General features: G+C 51.2%; 1 protein-coding gene across 8 annotated transcripts in view; it reads left to right on the top strand.

Annotated features, from left to right (window-relative positions):
- GAS7 (growth arrest specific 7) overlaps positions 1–16,116 on the top strand; it is a 200,877-nt gene that overhangs the window by 106,477 nt on the left and 78,284 nt on the right. For 7 of the 8 annotated variants that reach the window (XM_060136151.1, XM_060136155.1, XM_060136154.1 and 4 more), the window contains exon 2: positions 14,021–14,141. The exons of the other annotated variant lie outside the window; for it this stretch is intronic. In XM_060136151.1, coding sequence (XP_059992134.1) covers positions 14,021–14,141 — 121 coding nt within the window. The remainder of the gene's footprint in view (positions 1–14,020; positions 14,142–16,116) is intronic. 8 annotated transcript variants of the gene reach the window in all.

The following is a 16,116-nucleotide window of genomic DNA, read 5'->3' on the forward strand; positions in this document are numbered from 1 at the left end:
CTGAACCTATACCAGGAGCAGAGATGGTACTCACTCTCCTGGAGCATCCTCTGACCAGCCAGGTGACCTAGTTCCCAGCTGGGCTTAAAGAGCCTAACGTGCATCTGAATTGCCCAGAGACCTTTCAGACGAAGAGCCCGGCTCTAGGGTGGGGCTTGGGGCCCTGCGTTTCAAACCAGCTTGCAGAGGACGCCTGGGCTGCCGGTGCAGGGACCACACTGGGATGGTGGCTATTGTAAAGGACCCAGACCAATCAATCCAGTGCTGACAGTTACAGCTGCCCACGAGCTGACTGCAGAGCACTGGGCGGGTCTGGCCCTGGCTGTGGATGGCGGCAGGGAGGTTTACGGGCAAGATGGGATTAGCAAGGAGGTGAACGCTGAGGGGCATTCGGGGAGCGGGGAGGAGCCCGGGAAAGCTCTGGGCAGAGGCTGAGGTGTAGGGGGTGCGGGCCGTTGGCGGGGTGCAGCGTGAGTGGTGAGCAGAGGCGCTGTGTGCCAGGAGGTCTGGAACTCTTCTTCCGGAGCCTGCCTTAGGTGCGGGGAGAATTCTAACTTCGGATACAGGGAATACCAGGACGCCAGGTGGATGTCTGGTTCTTGGCAAAATAGAGAGCAACCGTGTGTGGCTCTGGGAGTGACAGGGAAGGGGCGGACACGGGCCAGCAGGACAGAAGACCTCACCAGAACTCCCCATGGTGAGAGGCGGAGGCACTGAGCTCCAAGGTAGCGAGGCAGAAGCCCAGGTGTTTGGGGCCCAGGCAGCGTCCCAGGACCGCTTCTGAATCCCGTGTCTGCACTTGAATGTGCCTTTTTCCCTCCGACAAAAATGGCACGTCCTTAAGAGAGAGATACTAACATCCAGAATCATTGAGCATTAGGCTATACCTTTAAAACAAAAAATAAACAAACAAAAAACACAACCCTGGAGACCATCTGGTCCAACTTCCGTATTCTTGAGATGAGGAAATTCTGTACCAGCAGAGATGAAGTATGTTGCTCAAATTCTCACAGCAAGACAGCGGCAGCTCTTGAGTCCGTGTTCTCTGCCTGGTGCCCCAGAGCAGTGGTAGATCCGGAACCGCGATGGCCATGTCCTCAGCTGTCCCATTTGTCTAAGTTTTATAGGCACCAGGAGCCCAGGCTCCAGAAAGGACAGCTGACTTGGGTTGGTCAGAATCGCACCCCTTCTGACTCATAGAAACAGTACCAGCCCCTCTTAGCCTTAATCTCCCTCCGGTGTTCATGGTTCAGAGCCAACTAGGGATCTCTGGGAACCAGCTCGCAGAGTCAGAAGTCTTTGATTGGAATCACGGGGAGCCCAGGCCGTTGGCACTGCCGAGTAACTGGAATGCGTCTCCATGGTGAGAAGACTGGCCGCCCCGGGTTTCTTGTGGTGCCTGCAGGCCTGCGAGTAGCATCCGTAAAGCTGGATCAGCTGGATCTCGGCCAGAGACTGGCCGTCAGAGACACCCATCTTTGTGCCCTAGTGAGCTCTAGTCTGCCTCCCTTTAAAACGGTACCCACTCCCCACGAGGAAGCCTGCTTTTAGTCCTGGAGCAGCTGTGGACAACAGCTGTGTCACCTGTCTTTGAAGTTCCTTTCTGGCGGGCAGGCTGCTTTCCATGAGGTACCCAAGCCTCTGACTTCCCCGGGCTAGCAACTTTCAACGCCCTACCTCACTTCTGAGCTTCTTAAATCCATTGCGAACAGAACAGAATGCTTGGGAAATTTGATTATGGGGTTTTCTTCAGAGTCATAACAACTTCTGTAAGTGCCAGGAATGGCATAGGCATTTGGGGGTTTTGCACCTTAATACTAAAGAAAGGCCGAGTTTCTTTTTCCCCTCCCAATACCAAGTGTTGGCAAAACTCTCTTATTCCCAGCCTTTTTCCTCTGCAAAGGGAAATTGGACCCGGAATCATCTAGAGGGGTCTTCACCCTACCAGGAGCTCCCTAGGGAGAGTGTTTCTGGTGAGTGAGCCTCAAAATGTCCTGCAAGGGCTTCCCTGGTGGCGCAGTGGTTGAGAGTCCGCCTGCCGATGCAGGGGACACGGGTTCGTGCCCCGGTCCGGGAAGATCCCACATGCCGCGGAGCGGCTGGGCCCGTGAGCCATGGCCGTTGAGCCTGCGCGTCCGGAGCCTGTGCTCCGCAATGGGAGAGGCCGCAACAGTGAGAGGCCCGTGTACCGCCAAAAAAAAAAAAAAAAAATGTCCTGCCAAAAGCATCTTCTAGGGCAGGATAATTGATAATCATTATAGAGGTAAACTAGTGTAGAAAATCTAGGATGTGTTTTTTTTGTTTGTCTTTTTTTTCCTCTCCTAGGATGTATCTTGAGATCCTTTACAACTATGGAAATGGTGAAACTTTACCCCAAGTCCTTCCTCTCACAAATAGGGACATTTCAGCCCTAAAGAGGCCAGAGCAGCGCCCTGGAGCAAAAGGGAGGAGGATTCAGTGTTCAGTCTCCCCACAGTGGTTTGAGGTCTAATGCCCACAATTTTTATAATAGTATCCTGGTTTGGGCATAAACTTAATGATCTACAATTTTTGTTAATCCCTTCACTGGTGTCTTTCCCACCAATCCTGAGTCTGGAGTGAATGAAGCGGTATCTCTAGACCAAAAGAGTTTCAGACTGCTTCCTCATTGGACCCCAAAAGAGTTTGGGGGAATCATGCAGGAAAAAAAAGGGTAATGTTTCATGGCCGTTTATGTTCCTCGTCAGGAGGTCTCTGCCGCCTCTTTATGCAGAAGCTGCTTTTGCAAGTTTGCGCTGGTCATTTAAATGCCTCGTAATTTCCCTTGTGGAAGTTTTGGGTTCTGTTATGAAAGACGTGCCTCAGGTTGTGGAACCCCAGTGGTCTTTTTTATATAAATTTATTTAGTTAGTTTTGGCTGCATTGGATCTTCGTTGCTGCGCGTGGGCTTTCTCTAGTTGCGGCGAGAAGGGGCTACTCTTCGTTGCGGTGCGCGGGCTTCTCGTTACGGTGGCTTCTCTTGTTGCGGAGCACGGGCTCTAGGCGCGTGGGCTTCAGTAGTTGTGGCACGCGGGCTCAGTAGTTGTAGCTCGTGGGCTCTAGAGCGCAGGCTCAGTAGTTGGGGCGCACGGGCTTAGTTGCTCCACAGCATGTGGGATCTTCCCGGACCAGGGCTCGAACCCGCGTCCCCTGCATTGGCAGGCGGATTCTTAACCACTGTGCCACCAGGGAAGTCCGCACCCCAGTGTTTGAGGGCTGGCAGCCCTTGGTTTTATAGACGAGGAGACAGACATCCAGAGAGGCAAAGAGGACTGCGTAAATCACAGCTCGTTGCCTGGGAACACAGTCTCTTTAAGCCTAGACCCTTGTGCTTTCTGCCGACACTCCCGATGGAGGTAGGATGTCAGAACAGCCCCTGCTATTTTTATCTGCTAGGGGAGGGGTAGGAGGAAGGGAGCCAACATTCTCAACAGCCCATCAGGAAGCTGAGTCTGAATAAAAATGTCTTTGTTAATCACAAGTGAACAGAATCTCTTGGGTTTTTCCTGCTCAGAAGCCAGGAGTTGGAACGGGCTGCCGGGAGCTCACTGCCTCTTCCTTTATAGCTCCGAAGCATCAGGATCAGACACACCTGAGAAACAGGACAAAAGTTAGGGGCTTTCTCTGGGGTTCCCCAAGCCCCTCCAGACTCCAAGGTGGGGAAGCAGCTGGGGCTTCCCATCTTTCTCCCAGAGCTGTTCTCTGTATTTCAGGAACATCCACGGGAACCCCTTTCCCCCTGTGGCCCTCAACACGGCCATGAGGCCTCTGAGTACCTGCTCCCAACCTTGTAAACAGCAAGAGTGACTGTGATATTCAGTGGCATGTTTATGCTGTTTCGTCAATGTGGAGATTCTCCCGGGAGTTGCTGAAGAGAGCGCACCTCTCAGATCCCTGTCGTGCTGGATGGTGTCACCAGGAAAAGTACCCGCCATCCAGAGTTCCTCGTTCCTTGCATTGTCTCCTCTTAAACCCTGTTAATTGGCCCTTCTGTCTTATATCTGTATGACGGTGCAACAATAACAAAATCTCTTTCCTCCAGGGTTGGTGAAGTGGGGCCCATGCAGGAATGCGTGCCGGGCCCACGTAGAAACCACTTTCCACCCTCTACTGCTTGGCCCCCAGACACTTCAAGGCCATGAAGTGGCCTCTGAACCAGGAGGGTTCATTCATCCAACGCTTTCTTGTCATTCGCAGTATCACTTGCAAAGCTTTTCTTCCATCCTTGCCCCGCTGGAGGCCCCGTGGTTTCCAGTTGAGCAAGTTTTCCTGCTAGGGTTGACTTCCTGTATCCCTGCATGGGCTACATTGTAATTGTGTTAATCAAAATTCCTGGTTCACCAGATCACTCCCTTCCTTTTCACGGTCAGAAAATACAGAGTTTATTGTTCTGTGTCCTCTGCCTGTTCAGTCCTAAGAAACATGCCCAGTGAGTTGACTGGCCCCCAGGGAGGCACTGGGGGGCTTGCTGATGGATATTCAGAGTGGCCAGGACTCTCGCTGACTCTTCAGGAGCCAGACACGCCTGCAGTGCTCAAAGCAGTTCAGCCTCCAGGCCCAGGGCTGACGGCTTTGTGGGTGCCGGGAGAAAACCCCCATGGCACTGATGTCCACCTCTCGGAGTGGATACCAGTGGCAGCCAGGCTTCCTCTAGCAGCGTCATGGATGGAGGACAGTGCTGGAGCCAGTGGGGGGATTGCGAAAGGTCGCTGCTACAGGCAAGGAAAAGCAAGGCAGACGCCCATGGAGAACGGGGCTGGCGAGTCCAGGTGCGTCACCCTCTGGCCACTGGTAGATATCACCCTGGGAGCTTCTCGGGGATGGGGTGGGTACAGGTCTGGCGTGATCAAGCGGGGGAGTCCAGCCAGAGGGATGTGAAAGTTACCCCATCCATCCATCCATCCATCCATCCATCCATCCATCCATCCATCCATCCATCCATCCATTCATCTACCTACTCTGAGCAATGAGGCCTGAGGACACTTGGGTATCAGGTTTAGAAGAGTCCTGGGGGCTTTTGCATTTAAGTGATTAGAGCCTGGTTCGGAAATTTCCTTTAAAATGGACTCAAAGACACAACATTGTAAATCAACTATACTTCAGTAAAAAATTATTTAAAAAAAAAAGTAAATGTGGTGCAATAAAATAAAATAAAATGGACTCAGAGAAGCAGCCCTGCCAACCAGGTGATTTCAGTAAGAGGGGTGTGAGTATACTCATGGAGGGTTCTGGCAAAACCTCTGACGAGTCGGTCACATTTACTGAGAAACTCTGCACGTAGAGAAGTGGAAGGGAGAAAGACATCCTGCGGCTCTGTGGCTCCTGACTGGTAAAAGCTAGAGGTGAGCCTTATGGTTTGACCCCCTTTCACACGGGGTCCAACCAGAGTGAATCAAGGGAAGCAGAAAAGCTCAGACTCAGGCTGGGCAGCAGTGACAGTCTTCTCTGAGTGCTGAGCCCGGCTCTGGCTTTGAGGGCTTCCAAAGGCAAACAGAGGAACAAATGAGATCTTCTAGAAGCCCTGGGTTCCTGAGCTTTCCCTCATCCAGCAAAGTGCTTTGGGCCCACCCTGTCCGCCTTCATGGATTTCAGGGCTCAGGGCTCCCTGTGGAAGAAGGTTTGTGGTCTCCAGGGACCCTTCCCTTCTGCCGTGGTCCCTCTGGCTGGAAACCCGTCCTTCTCTAGAAAATAGAGGAGGGCAAATACCAGATGCCAGAGGATGGTAGCGAATTGCGCAGGTACCTGAAAGTCTTGGCAGGAGGGAGGAGAGGAAGAAGGGGACTTTCTTTATCAGGATGGGAAGGGAGAGTGGGATTCTGCTTCCTTTCTCTCGGTGTCCACACTTTTTTTCTCCTACCTCCTGATCTTTTCTAGTATTTTCTGGAATTTTTGATCTGGGTTTTTATTTATTTATTTTTTTACACTATGTATTGAGAATAGTCACCCTTACACATGTTCTGTAACTAGGTTTACGATGATCATTTACACATTTTTTATAAGCTGCTTTCAGTGTTCAGCCCTGGTCCTTTTTACCTCCAGGCCTTCATTCTTCACCTGTAATTGTTTTAATCTTTCAGGCAGTTGGAGTACATCTTTCAAGCACTTGATTGGTAAATATCCTGAACCCTTGCCGGTAGAGCGGTGTATTTCGATCGATTTCACTCATGAAAGACAACTGTGGCCGCATAGAATGGGCTTAGCATTTTTGACACCCTCCTCCCACTTAAAGGGTTGTAGGACTTTATCCTTTCTTTGCTGTGTAAATGTATTGTTAGAGGGTGTCAGCTTGTTGTTGGGCTTTTAAAACCCATTTTGCCTGGAGCAGTGCGGGACCTTCCTTTGTGTCTCTTCGAGCTGAGGGAAGTTTTCTTCCCCGGGGGCCCCCCCCCCAATCAACCTATGTTTATAGTTTCTTTTCTGCTACGGCTTTTGTTCTAGTTTCTTCTTCAGGAACACCTAGCATCTCTTCTGTCGATTCCGTTTTCATGGTTTCCCATTTCCTTTGCATTCTGGGAAAAAAATTCTTCAGTTTGTTTTGTACATAACTGACTTTTTTTTTCTTGCTACAATACTGATTTTATATTCTATTGCAACCAATGTGGATATTCCTTTTATCACTACCTTTTAAATTTCCCTACAGTTTTGAGCACATCCTGTCCTTTTTTTATATCATTTTTTTAAACCAGCTTGCCTTTTTTCCATTAGTTCGTTCTCTCCTTATGACTTTGGCGTTTGTATAATAGATGCTGTATCTTCCTGTCCTCTTTTGAGGTTGCTAAATGGTTTCCTGGAATTTTTCTTCTGGAGACCAGATGAGCTCATGAGTAGACGTTTGTGCTGCTCCTGAGGCGTCTGGATGCTGTTCCTCAATTTAATTTCTGCACTTCAAGAAACACTGTATTATCTTGTGTCCCCCACCTCCCTGTACTCAAAGTTGAACAGTCCGTTCAGTCAGTCCATGAAGAGCTGGGATTTGTTCACAGGTGGGGCACATGCATTGCTTGGACAGCCATTCTCTGTTTACTTGTTTGGGGAAATAGCCTCTCAAATCTGTTTGAAGCCCAGTTTCTATTACAATTCCCAGTTTCCATCCATGCATCCATCCATCCAGTATTCTGGGTACTGAGCTGAGACTAAGAACAAGATGGACATGGCCTTGCCTTCCTGAATCTTACACGCTGCTTCTCTGTTGTGTGGCCCCTCCTCCTCCCCCTCCTCTTCCTCTGCCTTGTGGCTGGGTCTCCAAATCTCTCACCCCTAGAAGAACATGAAGATGCTGTCAATGCCCATCCTCTTCCTACCAGCCTATGAAACTACTTGGGAGGACTACATTTCCCAGAATGCACTGTGCTGTTGTCATGGGTCCCCTCCTTCCTCCCCAGCTATTTTCTCTCAGTCACTCTCCATGGATAGAAAGGCTGCCAGAGCCACAGAGAACAATACTTTCACCTGTGAGACAGAGGAGAAGTGCTCAGTATTCTTGTGGACACAGACCCTGAGGCTGGCGGCATCGGTGTGGGAAGTGGGGCCCGGCTTCATGCCTTCTCTCTTACCCTGTAGCCAGAGATGATCTTTCCTTGGGTAGCTCTTCCCAGCTCTGTCTGGGAATCTCTCCACCCTGAACAGGTGTCCGCAGAAGGGTGTAGGGTGGACGTGACTCTCCAGTCTCCAGCCCCGCTGGGTCTTGGGCTTCTTTTTTTTTGGTCTTTTGTTTCTTTGTTTGTCTTAAGTTTATTTATTTTTGGCTGCGTTGAGTCTTCATTTTAGGCTTATCTCTAGTTGAGGCGAGCTGGGGCTACCCTTTGTTGAGGTACACGGGCTTCTCATTGTGGTGGCTTCTCTTGTTGTGAAGCACGGGCTCTAGGTGTGCGGGCTTCAGTAGTTGTGGCAGGTGGTCTCAGTAGCTGTGGCACACGGGCTTCAGTAGTTGTGGCTCGCGGGCTCTAGAGCGCAGGCTCAGTAGTTGTGGCGCACGGGTTTAGTTGCTCCGCGGCATGTGGGATCTTCCCGGACCAGGGCTCGAACCCGTGTCCCCTGCATTGGCAGTCGGATTCTTAACCACTTCGCCACCAGGGAAGCCCCAGGTCTTGGGCTTCTTGGTGGCTCCCTTGCAACCCTGTCCCTAATTGGTTGACCCATACTGAGTGACAGTGGAAGCCGCTTCTGGCCTCCGGGTCGGGGACTGCTCAGCGCGCACCTGTAACAAACTGGTTCCCGGGGGCTGATGGCTCCCAGGCACACCTGGCCACGCCCTGGCTGCTCCCCGGTGTCCCAGCTGGCTGTGCCGTTGGGAAGGGAGCACTTGCTGGCGAGTTCTTTATGGAGATGCCTTCAGGCGCTGCCAGTCACGGCACCGGACTCATTAGCAGTCATTGCCATGGCAACGGGTCTGCCAGAAAGTGGCTCGTTAGGCTGACAACTTCAGCGCTGTTATATATAGATCTGGGTGTGGGGGAGGGGGGCTGTGAGGGCCGTGGAAATGCCTTTCTTTAGCGCTCCTATTGCTTCTGGGTTTGGGGTGTGAGAAGACGCGGAATGGGGGGACCTTAAAACCGTCCGATCCGGCTGCAAAATCAAGTGTCTGACGGCCCCCCATTACCACCGGCAAGTACCGTTTGCTCACACCTGCGGAAGGTAAGAACCAGGTGCTTCCGGAAGTCTCCTAAGGGGCAAGGAGTCCTGGGTTGAACTTGAAGAAACTGGGGGGCGTCTGAGTATGGGATTCGTACTGCCTGGAGGCTGCAGAGGCAAGATAAGGTCTCTTAGAATAGTCTATCTGAAGGGTCTGGGCTACGGGACAGGAGTGTCTTCTTTATAAGTAAGGCAGCCAAACACTGTCTTTTTATAAATTATTAATTTTCTGTTCCCAGTTTTGATCTCAGAAGTGATGTTTTCTCTCCATCCCTCCTTCTAAAGAAAGCTGCAGACCATCTCTTCTGAGTTCATTGAGCATGAGATTTAAGGGTACATGTTAAAAAGCAGCTTTCTAGGCTCAAGGTTGATTGTGGAGTCAGAGCCCCGGAATCTGCTCTTTAACCCACATCGCTGGTGACGGACGGGGTGTCCCAGGGACCACACTTTGAGAAACACCACTGTAGGGGGATTTGTGTTTAATCTCTAGGTGACTTCCCTTTGTCTGCTCTTATTTTCCCCCTCCGAGGAGGGGATCAGTAGCCATCATTAAGAGGAAAATTTCTTTGGTTGTGTTGTTCTATGTAGGGAGACAAGGAAGTCAGCCCACAGACGGGGAACGTGACTGGTTGGACGTGGGTGGTGATATTTCTGCACGTCTCCTGGGAAGGCATATGCTCGTTTGGAGACCGTGAGACAGGCAGGAGAAGCAGGCCTGAGTTGCCATCCTCCTTGCCCGGGTGCTGGGATGTCAGGTGGTCCAGGTGAAGATACAGAGCTGATCACAGACAGCTGGGGAGAGAGGAGCTGAGGGTAACTAGGATTTGGGAAACTGGGTAGAAACAAAGCTAATATTTTTAACTGGTTTCACCAATTAATTAACTGTGCACTGTTGGGTGAGCTATTAAACTCTGTGAGTCTCAGATTCCTCCTTTTAAAATGGGAAAAAAATGGCATCTCTGTGGCAGGCTTGCGGTAATGATTAGAGATGAGTTTGTGAAGCACCTGGCCCAGTCCTTGGTGCACTGTAAACATTTGGTGAAAGTCATTATCAATGAGCGCAAATGGGATCTCAGCTCAGATGTTTCTTGAGGACCTTCTGGACTAGGGTTCTGAAGTGGTCTAGAAATTCTCGATGTTCCATAGGAGATAGGGTGAGTGAGTAGGTGCACACGTGCCTCCATTTTGGGGGCAGAAGAGCCATAGTTTTCTTTAGATTCTCAGAGGATGGGCTGTCATATACAGTTGAAGAGCTTGTTTACTCAACAAGAGGACCCAGATTGGGGCGGGGGGCGGGAGTCAGGGACAGCTGAAACCCAGCCTTGCTCTCAGGGGTCTGGCCCATCTGGGGAAGAGGCAGGGTTTTCTCATTCCCACAAAGCAGTCCTGTGCATGAGGTTAAGAATTTCTTAGTTGGAAGAAACTGGCTTCATCTCCCCCGATTCACACTCCTTCAGCTCATGTTCATTGTAGGTGGGGCCCCCAACCTCACCCCTCACCCCTGCTTCTAGTTCCTATTCCCATGGGAAAGAGCTGCTGAAATGGAAGGGGAGAAGCCACAGGACGAGGGAAGGCAAGGGAAGGATTTAAGTTGGAAGGAAACTAATTAGAAGAATAGGTTTGGCAGAGACCTTAATTACTGGGTAGTTACTCACGCTGAATCCTCTTGTTGGCTGTGGGGCAGCCCTCCCAGGAGGCCTGCCCGTCCATGACCACGAGGAATGAGGTAATGGTGGTGGTTTGGGCCTCTTAGATGAGGGCCTGCAGGTGGGAAGGCCAACTCTGTGTGTGTGTGTGTGTGTGTGTGTGTGTATGTGTGTGTTAAAATACACCTAACATAAAATTTACCGTCAGTGACATTTATACCTTCACAGTTTTGTGCAACCATCACCACTGTCTAGTTCCAGAACATTCTCATCACCCCCAAAAGGAATCCCTGTCCCCATTTCCCCCTCCCTCCAGCCCCTGGCAACCACGAATCTGCTTTCCGTCTCTACGGACTTTTCTGTCCTGGATATTTCCCATCAGTGAGATTGTACGATATGTGGGGTTTTGTGTCCAGCTTACCTCATGCAGCATGATTTCAGGGTTCATCTGTGTTGTAGTGTGTATCAGTACTTCATTCCTTTGCATGGCTGAATATTCCTTTTTATGGACACGCCACATTTCGTTGGTCCGTTCATCAGTTGACGGACACTTGGGTTGTTTCTACCTGTCGGTAATTGTAGATAATGCTGCTGTGAACATGTGCGTACCAATTCTGTGTTGGAGTGTTGTTTTCAGTTCTCTTGGGGATGTAGCCAGCTGTCTGCACGTCTTTTTTTTTTTTTTAATATTTATTTATTTAGTTGGCTGCTCTGGGTCTTAGATGGGGCACGTGGGATCTTCATTGCCTCATGTGGGCTCTTAGTTGTGTCATGCATGTGGGATCTAGTTCCCTGACCAGGGATTGAACCCGGGCCCCCTGCATTGGGAGCGCGGAGTCTTAACCACTGGACTACCAGGGAAGTCCCTGTTCACGTGTCTTTGACTCCTGACTTACTACAGGCCAGCCAACGGGAGGAACTTCTTTCTGGAAGAGGGGAGAAAACAAGGGGACTGTGGCTGCCTGGGGGGCAGGGCGGAGGCAGAACACAGTCAGATGGTGGGCAGAGCGGGGCCCCGTGGCCATGCTGGAGGGGATGTGGAGACCTCTTTGCCACATCGGCCAAATTAGGAAATTGGCTGAGTTGGCCCGGGTGCCCCCCCTCCCCTCTTTCAGCACCTCTTGGCCCTTATGGGCTCAGCATCAGGGATGCCTCCCCCAGGTACCTTCCAAAGGGTCCTGCGTTTCCCGGACGGGGGAGACCTCAGAGCCATCTTGGCCCCTACCTGGCCATCAGTGTCCTCAGACGGAAACCCGGGCTTCTTCTGACCCTCCAGAGTTAGGCAGATTAACCAGTCATTCTAAAGAGAAGAGCACCATGCAGCTGTGGAGACAGGCCAGATGTCACTGGTGCTATTTCACAAGGGGGACCCAGAGGGACGGAAGGTTCGGTCCACGCTCTCCACCAGCCCAGCTAAGGAGAGGTCTTTTCACCAGAGTGTGTGAGTCAGCATCGTGACCCAGTGGCCTCCCCTGCAGGGTCTGTGTTTGCCTTCTAAGTTGAGGAGTCCTGGAAACAGAAACCTCAGAGAAGGGACTGTTAACGGGGACATTTCAGCCGCAGTGATGGGGCGGGTGGGGCGGAGGCCAGGTGTGTGACCCTGAACTTCATGTTATGGGGGGCAGAGGCTGTGTGAAGCCTGGTCTTGCTCAGCCTTGAACGGCCCCCCATTCCGCTGGGAACGCCCATTGGGCACAACTGGTGACAGGCACTGTCCTAGGTGGCCAGTTTGTTATTAATCTCCACGGCATCTGCCACAACTGGGCTGATGTTTCACAGATGTGGCAATAGACACAGCTGGTTGAGTCACTTCCCCAGGTCACGTGGCAGCTCAGGGGCCGTGTCAGGATTGAGTGAGCCTGAGGCGGGCTGGTTTTCACGGTGCTTCTGGGTCCCTCTCTCCTCTGCAACCCATTTCTGGCCACGTCCGTCTCTGAGCCTTGGTTAATACCTCTTAACAATGTCTCATTTCTTACCAGGTTATTTAGACAAGCTGTAATCTGGCCTTCCCTTCTTGGATGCTCTAAGTTACCTGAACTCAAGCAGAAGCAACCTGGTTCTATTGATAGAATGTTCCTCTCTTCAGCCAACCTCCTGAGCTCCCCACTCGTATTTTACTCCCAACTCCACTCAGCCAAAATGTCTGTCTCCTGCCTGTGGGATATGTTATCCACACAAACACTGTACTCATCACAGGGCTTGTGTGTGTTTCGACCGCCTTCCAATCTGGAAGAGGCCGGAGCAGTGTCTGGACGCCTAGGTAAACGTGCACAGCGGTGTGCCTGGGCTCAGTGGACATGCTCTGCTGGTGAGGAGGCCTCCTGGCTGCTCTCTGGCCCCTGGTAGTTCTTTTAGAAGCCAGCGCACGGAATCAGAGAGGAGCCGTAAGCTAACAGGTGTGGGAGACAGAAGCGATCGGGGCTTGGGGGAGAGCTTTTAGTTAAATTGTGAAAATTCATAATGAAACATACACCGCCGTTACTCAGAGGGCCATGGGGTGACTGTGTTTACTCGAAGTCCCAGGAGAAGCTAGGATTGATCCCATCCCGCTGAGGGTGTGCGGGGCACCGCAGGAAGCAGAAGCACGTGGCTTTGCAGCTTCAGAAAAGCTGAGAGGAGTCTGGGAGCTGTGTGTCTCTACTGCTCACTTTCAATCTCTCATCCTCCTAAGCGGTGGTCATCAGTGATCAGAACCTGCCTCCGTGGGCATGGCTGGGGGATGCTGAGGGCACTTAGGAGCTGACGCGGTTTAATATGTCTGAACAGGGTCCAGCTTTGTTGAGAAATTCACAGCGCCTCTCCTCATGTGGCTGGAATTCTGATTTTAGTCAATTTAGTTTCTTCACAAGGAACAGCAATTGTATGACGGGCTAACTTGGACCTTCTTATTTTTCAATGTTCTTTAGCTAACAACTTTTGCTTTTGTGTTTATTGAAGAAAATTTAGGTGAGAGAGAGAAGCAGAAAGAAAAGAATAAAAATTCCCCAGAATCCCACCACCACAGATCGCCTCTGTTTTAGCCTTTGTGTCTGCATCTTGTTTTTCTGTTCTATGCTTTTTCTCTGATTTTTTTTTCAAAGTACTGCCGTGCATAGTTTAAAGAATTAAACCGCACATCAGTGCGTACGATAGAAAGGAAGTCTGTTTCGACTCAGATTCCCAGCTCTCTTTGCGAGAGTGATTTGGACACTTGACTAGAAAAACCCCACCTAGATCATCATTGATTCCTGGCTTTATTATGGAAGGTTTAACATCTCGCTCTGCTGAGACTTGCATTCATTACTCCTGGTCAGTTCCCACAGCAGGCCCTGGGCCTTGTCTGCTGCTGTATTTGGTGGCCCTGAGGATTTTCAGATTCCACAGTGGGAGCTGGAGAGTGACCCGCCTCCTCCAGGCAGGTGCGGCGACCCTGTGAGTGGTTTTCTGGGGGCCCGGGAGGAGAAAGCCCAGCTCTTGTGTTAACTGACGGGCATCTCCCCCGTCCTCTGGGGGGTGCTGTCCCTTCTGCGGTGGTTCTGAAAATCAAGGGCTGCTCACACCTCACGCTCAGGCAATCCCCGACATCAGACCTGCAGCCCGTAACCTCCCCCAGGGAGGCCCGTGGGCCACACGCCCCCACCAGTGTCGAGCCACTCCAGGGAGACTCCATCTGCCTCTGACTTCCTGGTCGAAAGACAGTTGCAAAAATGCCACATGTGTGTGACCTTCTCTGTCTTCCTCCACAGAAGCCTGGAATGGTCCCCCCTCCACCGGGAGAGGAAAGCCAGACCGTTGTCCTTCCACCAGGCTGGCAAAGCTACTTGTCCCCTCAGGGCCGGCGCTACTATGTCAACACGGCCACCAATGGTGAGTCCCGCTCTGGGCAGCGTCCTGCGCCAGCCCCGGGGTCCTGTCCGTCTGGAGGGGTGGTTCTCTCCTCCCTCCTTCACCTCCTGGGCTTTAGACTTTTCCTCCCAAAATCTACCTCAGAGGCTGCAGGGGAATCTTGCCTTCTTCACAGGGCTGGGTGGCAGGGGGCTGAGCCTGGGTGAGGAAAGCTGCCCTTCAAAGTTGGGGTCATCCTTGGCACCTCACAACCACCCGGCATCTCTGTGGAACCCAGCCTCGTGGTCTGGGGCTGTGTTTTCCAAACTGAGATCGCCAGAGGGTCTGCGGTCCACAGCTGGTTTAAATCAAATCAAACAGGTTACGCTACTGCATGATTTCTTGGAACTTGGAATGCGCTGATTGATACCCAAACAAGGGTTATGAGAGTGGGGTTTCCCTAATTACATCACAACGTCGCTCTCTCTTCCCTGAAGTATCTCGCTGGCTGGAGTTTCTTAGGATGTTTTCTGGGGAATTCTGGGGCTAGTTATGGATTATTTATTCTAACCGGTAATTAGAGGTTCCCTGTGCATTTCTGAGTTGGGTCAGGACCACATCTCTTTGCCTCCGATTATTGTAGGCCTCCTGAGCCTTCACAACCACTCCAGGATCCTAGCACGTAGGCTGTAGGATGACCTGCAGGAAGGCTGGAGCAGGGTCGTACAAGGAGGAGTGGCGGCATCTATAACAAGGTGGACAGAGCAGTGTACAGGCTGTGATCTCGGGCTGGGCAGAGCAAAGCCAGCCATCAGCTTTGTCTCTTGACCCCAGGGAAACTGCTACCAGAGAACGGAGAGGATGGAAACACAGAAAGTGAGATCTGGTGGGAATCACAGATGTGTGTGCCAAGGCAGAACGTGGACTCGGGTAGGATTTCGGCACCTCACTTCCCCCACCTGTGCCTACCTGACTTACGGCTACCTCCTGCCTCCCGACAGCACCATTGATATGGTCTATGTTTATGAACCTGCACTTGGCGGGAGCGGGGTGGGGAACTGGTGACAGGAGAGCCAGCTGCTGTCTAGAGGAAGCAACAGAGAAGGCAGCTGACAGCTGACACTTGGGGCGTCTGGTTTGTTTATATTGCCTGGCAATCTGGCCTTCCGCTCAAGGAGGGGTGTTCTAGTTGAAAAGGTAACCAGGGGTTTCTAGGAAAAGGGAAGCAGAACTATTTCTGACCATTCTAATCAGAAGCTTCCTCATAATAAGCACAGAGCAGCTTTGTACTGTTATCAGACTTTGAAGTTTCGGAGGTGAGTGTGTTTATGGGCAGTGCCCCATCTGTAAAATGCGGAAGTTGGACCAAGTGATCCTGAGATCATCAAGAATTGGGCTCCATTCTTGTCCTGAATTAGCCACTCTGTTGCAAAGGGGCAGAAGGGTAAAAGTAGCTTTCTAAAATCTAACTGATTTTTTAAAAATAGCCGTGTAACGAACCGTCCGTTGCTAGTATATGTTCTCATTCATTTAACTAGCCCTCTCTTTAGTAAGGGGATAGTTAAATCCCATTTTATGTTACCAGGCAGTGTGAATTTCCAATAACTTGCATGTCAAAGAATAGGGTTCTTTTTTCAGCCGTTTAAAAATGTAAAAGTCGGGCTTCCCTGGTGGCGCAGTGGTTGAGAGTCCGCCTGCCGATGCAGGGGACACGGGTTCGTGCCCTGGTCCGGGAAGATCCCACATGCCGCGGAGTGGCTGGGCCCATGCGCCATGGCCGTTGAGCCTGCGCATCCGGAGCCTGTGCTCCGCAACGGGAGAGGCCACAACAGTGAGAGGCCCGTGTACTGCAAAAAAAAAAAAAAAAAAAAAAAAGTAAAAGTCGATCTTAGTTAAGGAGTTCCCAAGCTGTATGATGACATGCATGTGTTGGCCCATGGGCCATATTGGTTGCTGTATTCCTGGCTCCTTGGTCTTGCATTCTAGACACATGCCAGCTTTTTTTTTTAATCAATAA

This window comes from Lagenorhynchus albirostris, chromosome 20, assembly GCF_949774975.1.
Source record: "Lagenorhynchus albirostris chromosome 20, mLagAlb1.1, whole genome shotgun sequence".
Classification (NCBI taxonomy): Eukaryota; Metazoa; Chordata; class Mammalia; order Artiodactyla; family Delphinidae; genus Lagenorhynchus; species Lagenorhynchus albirostris.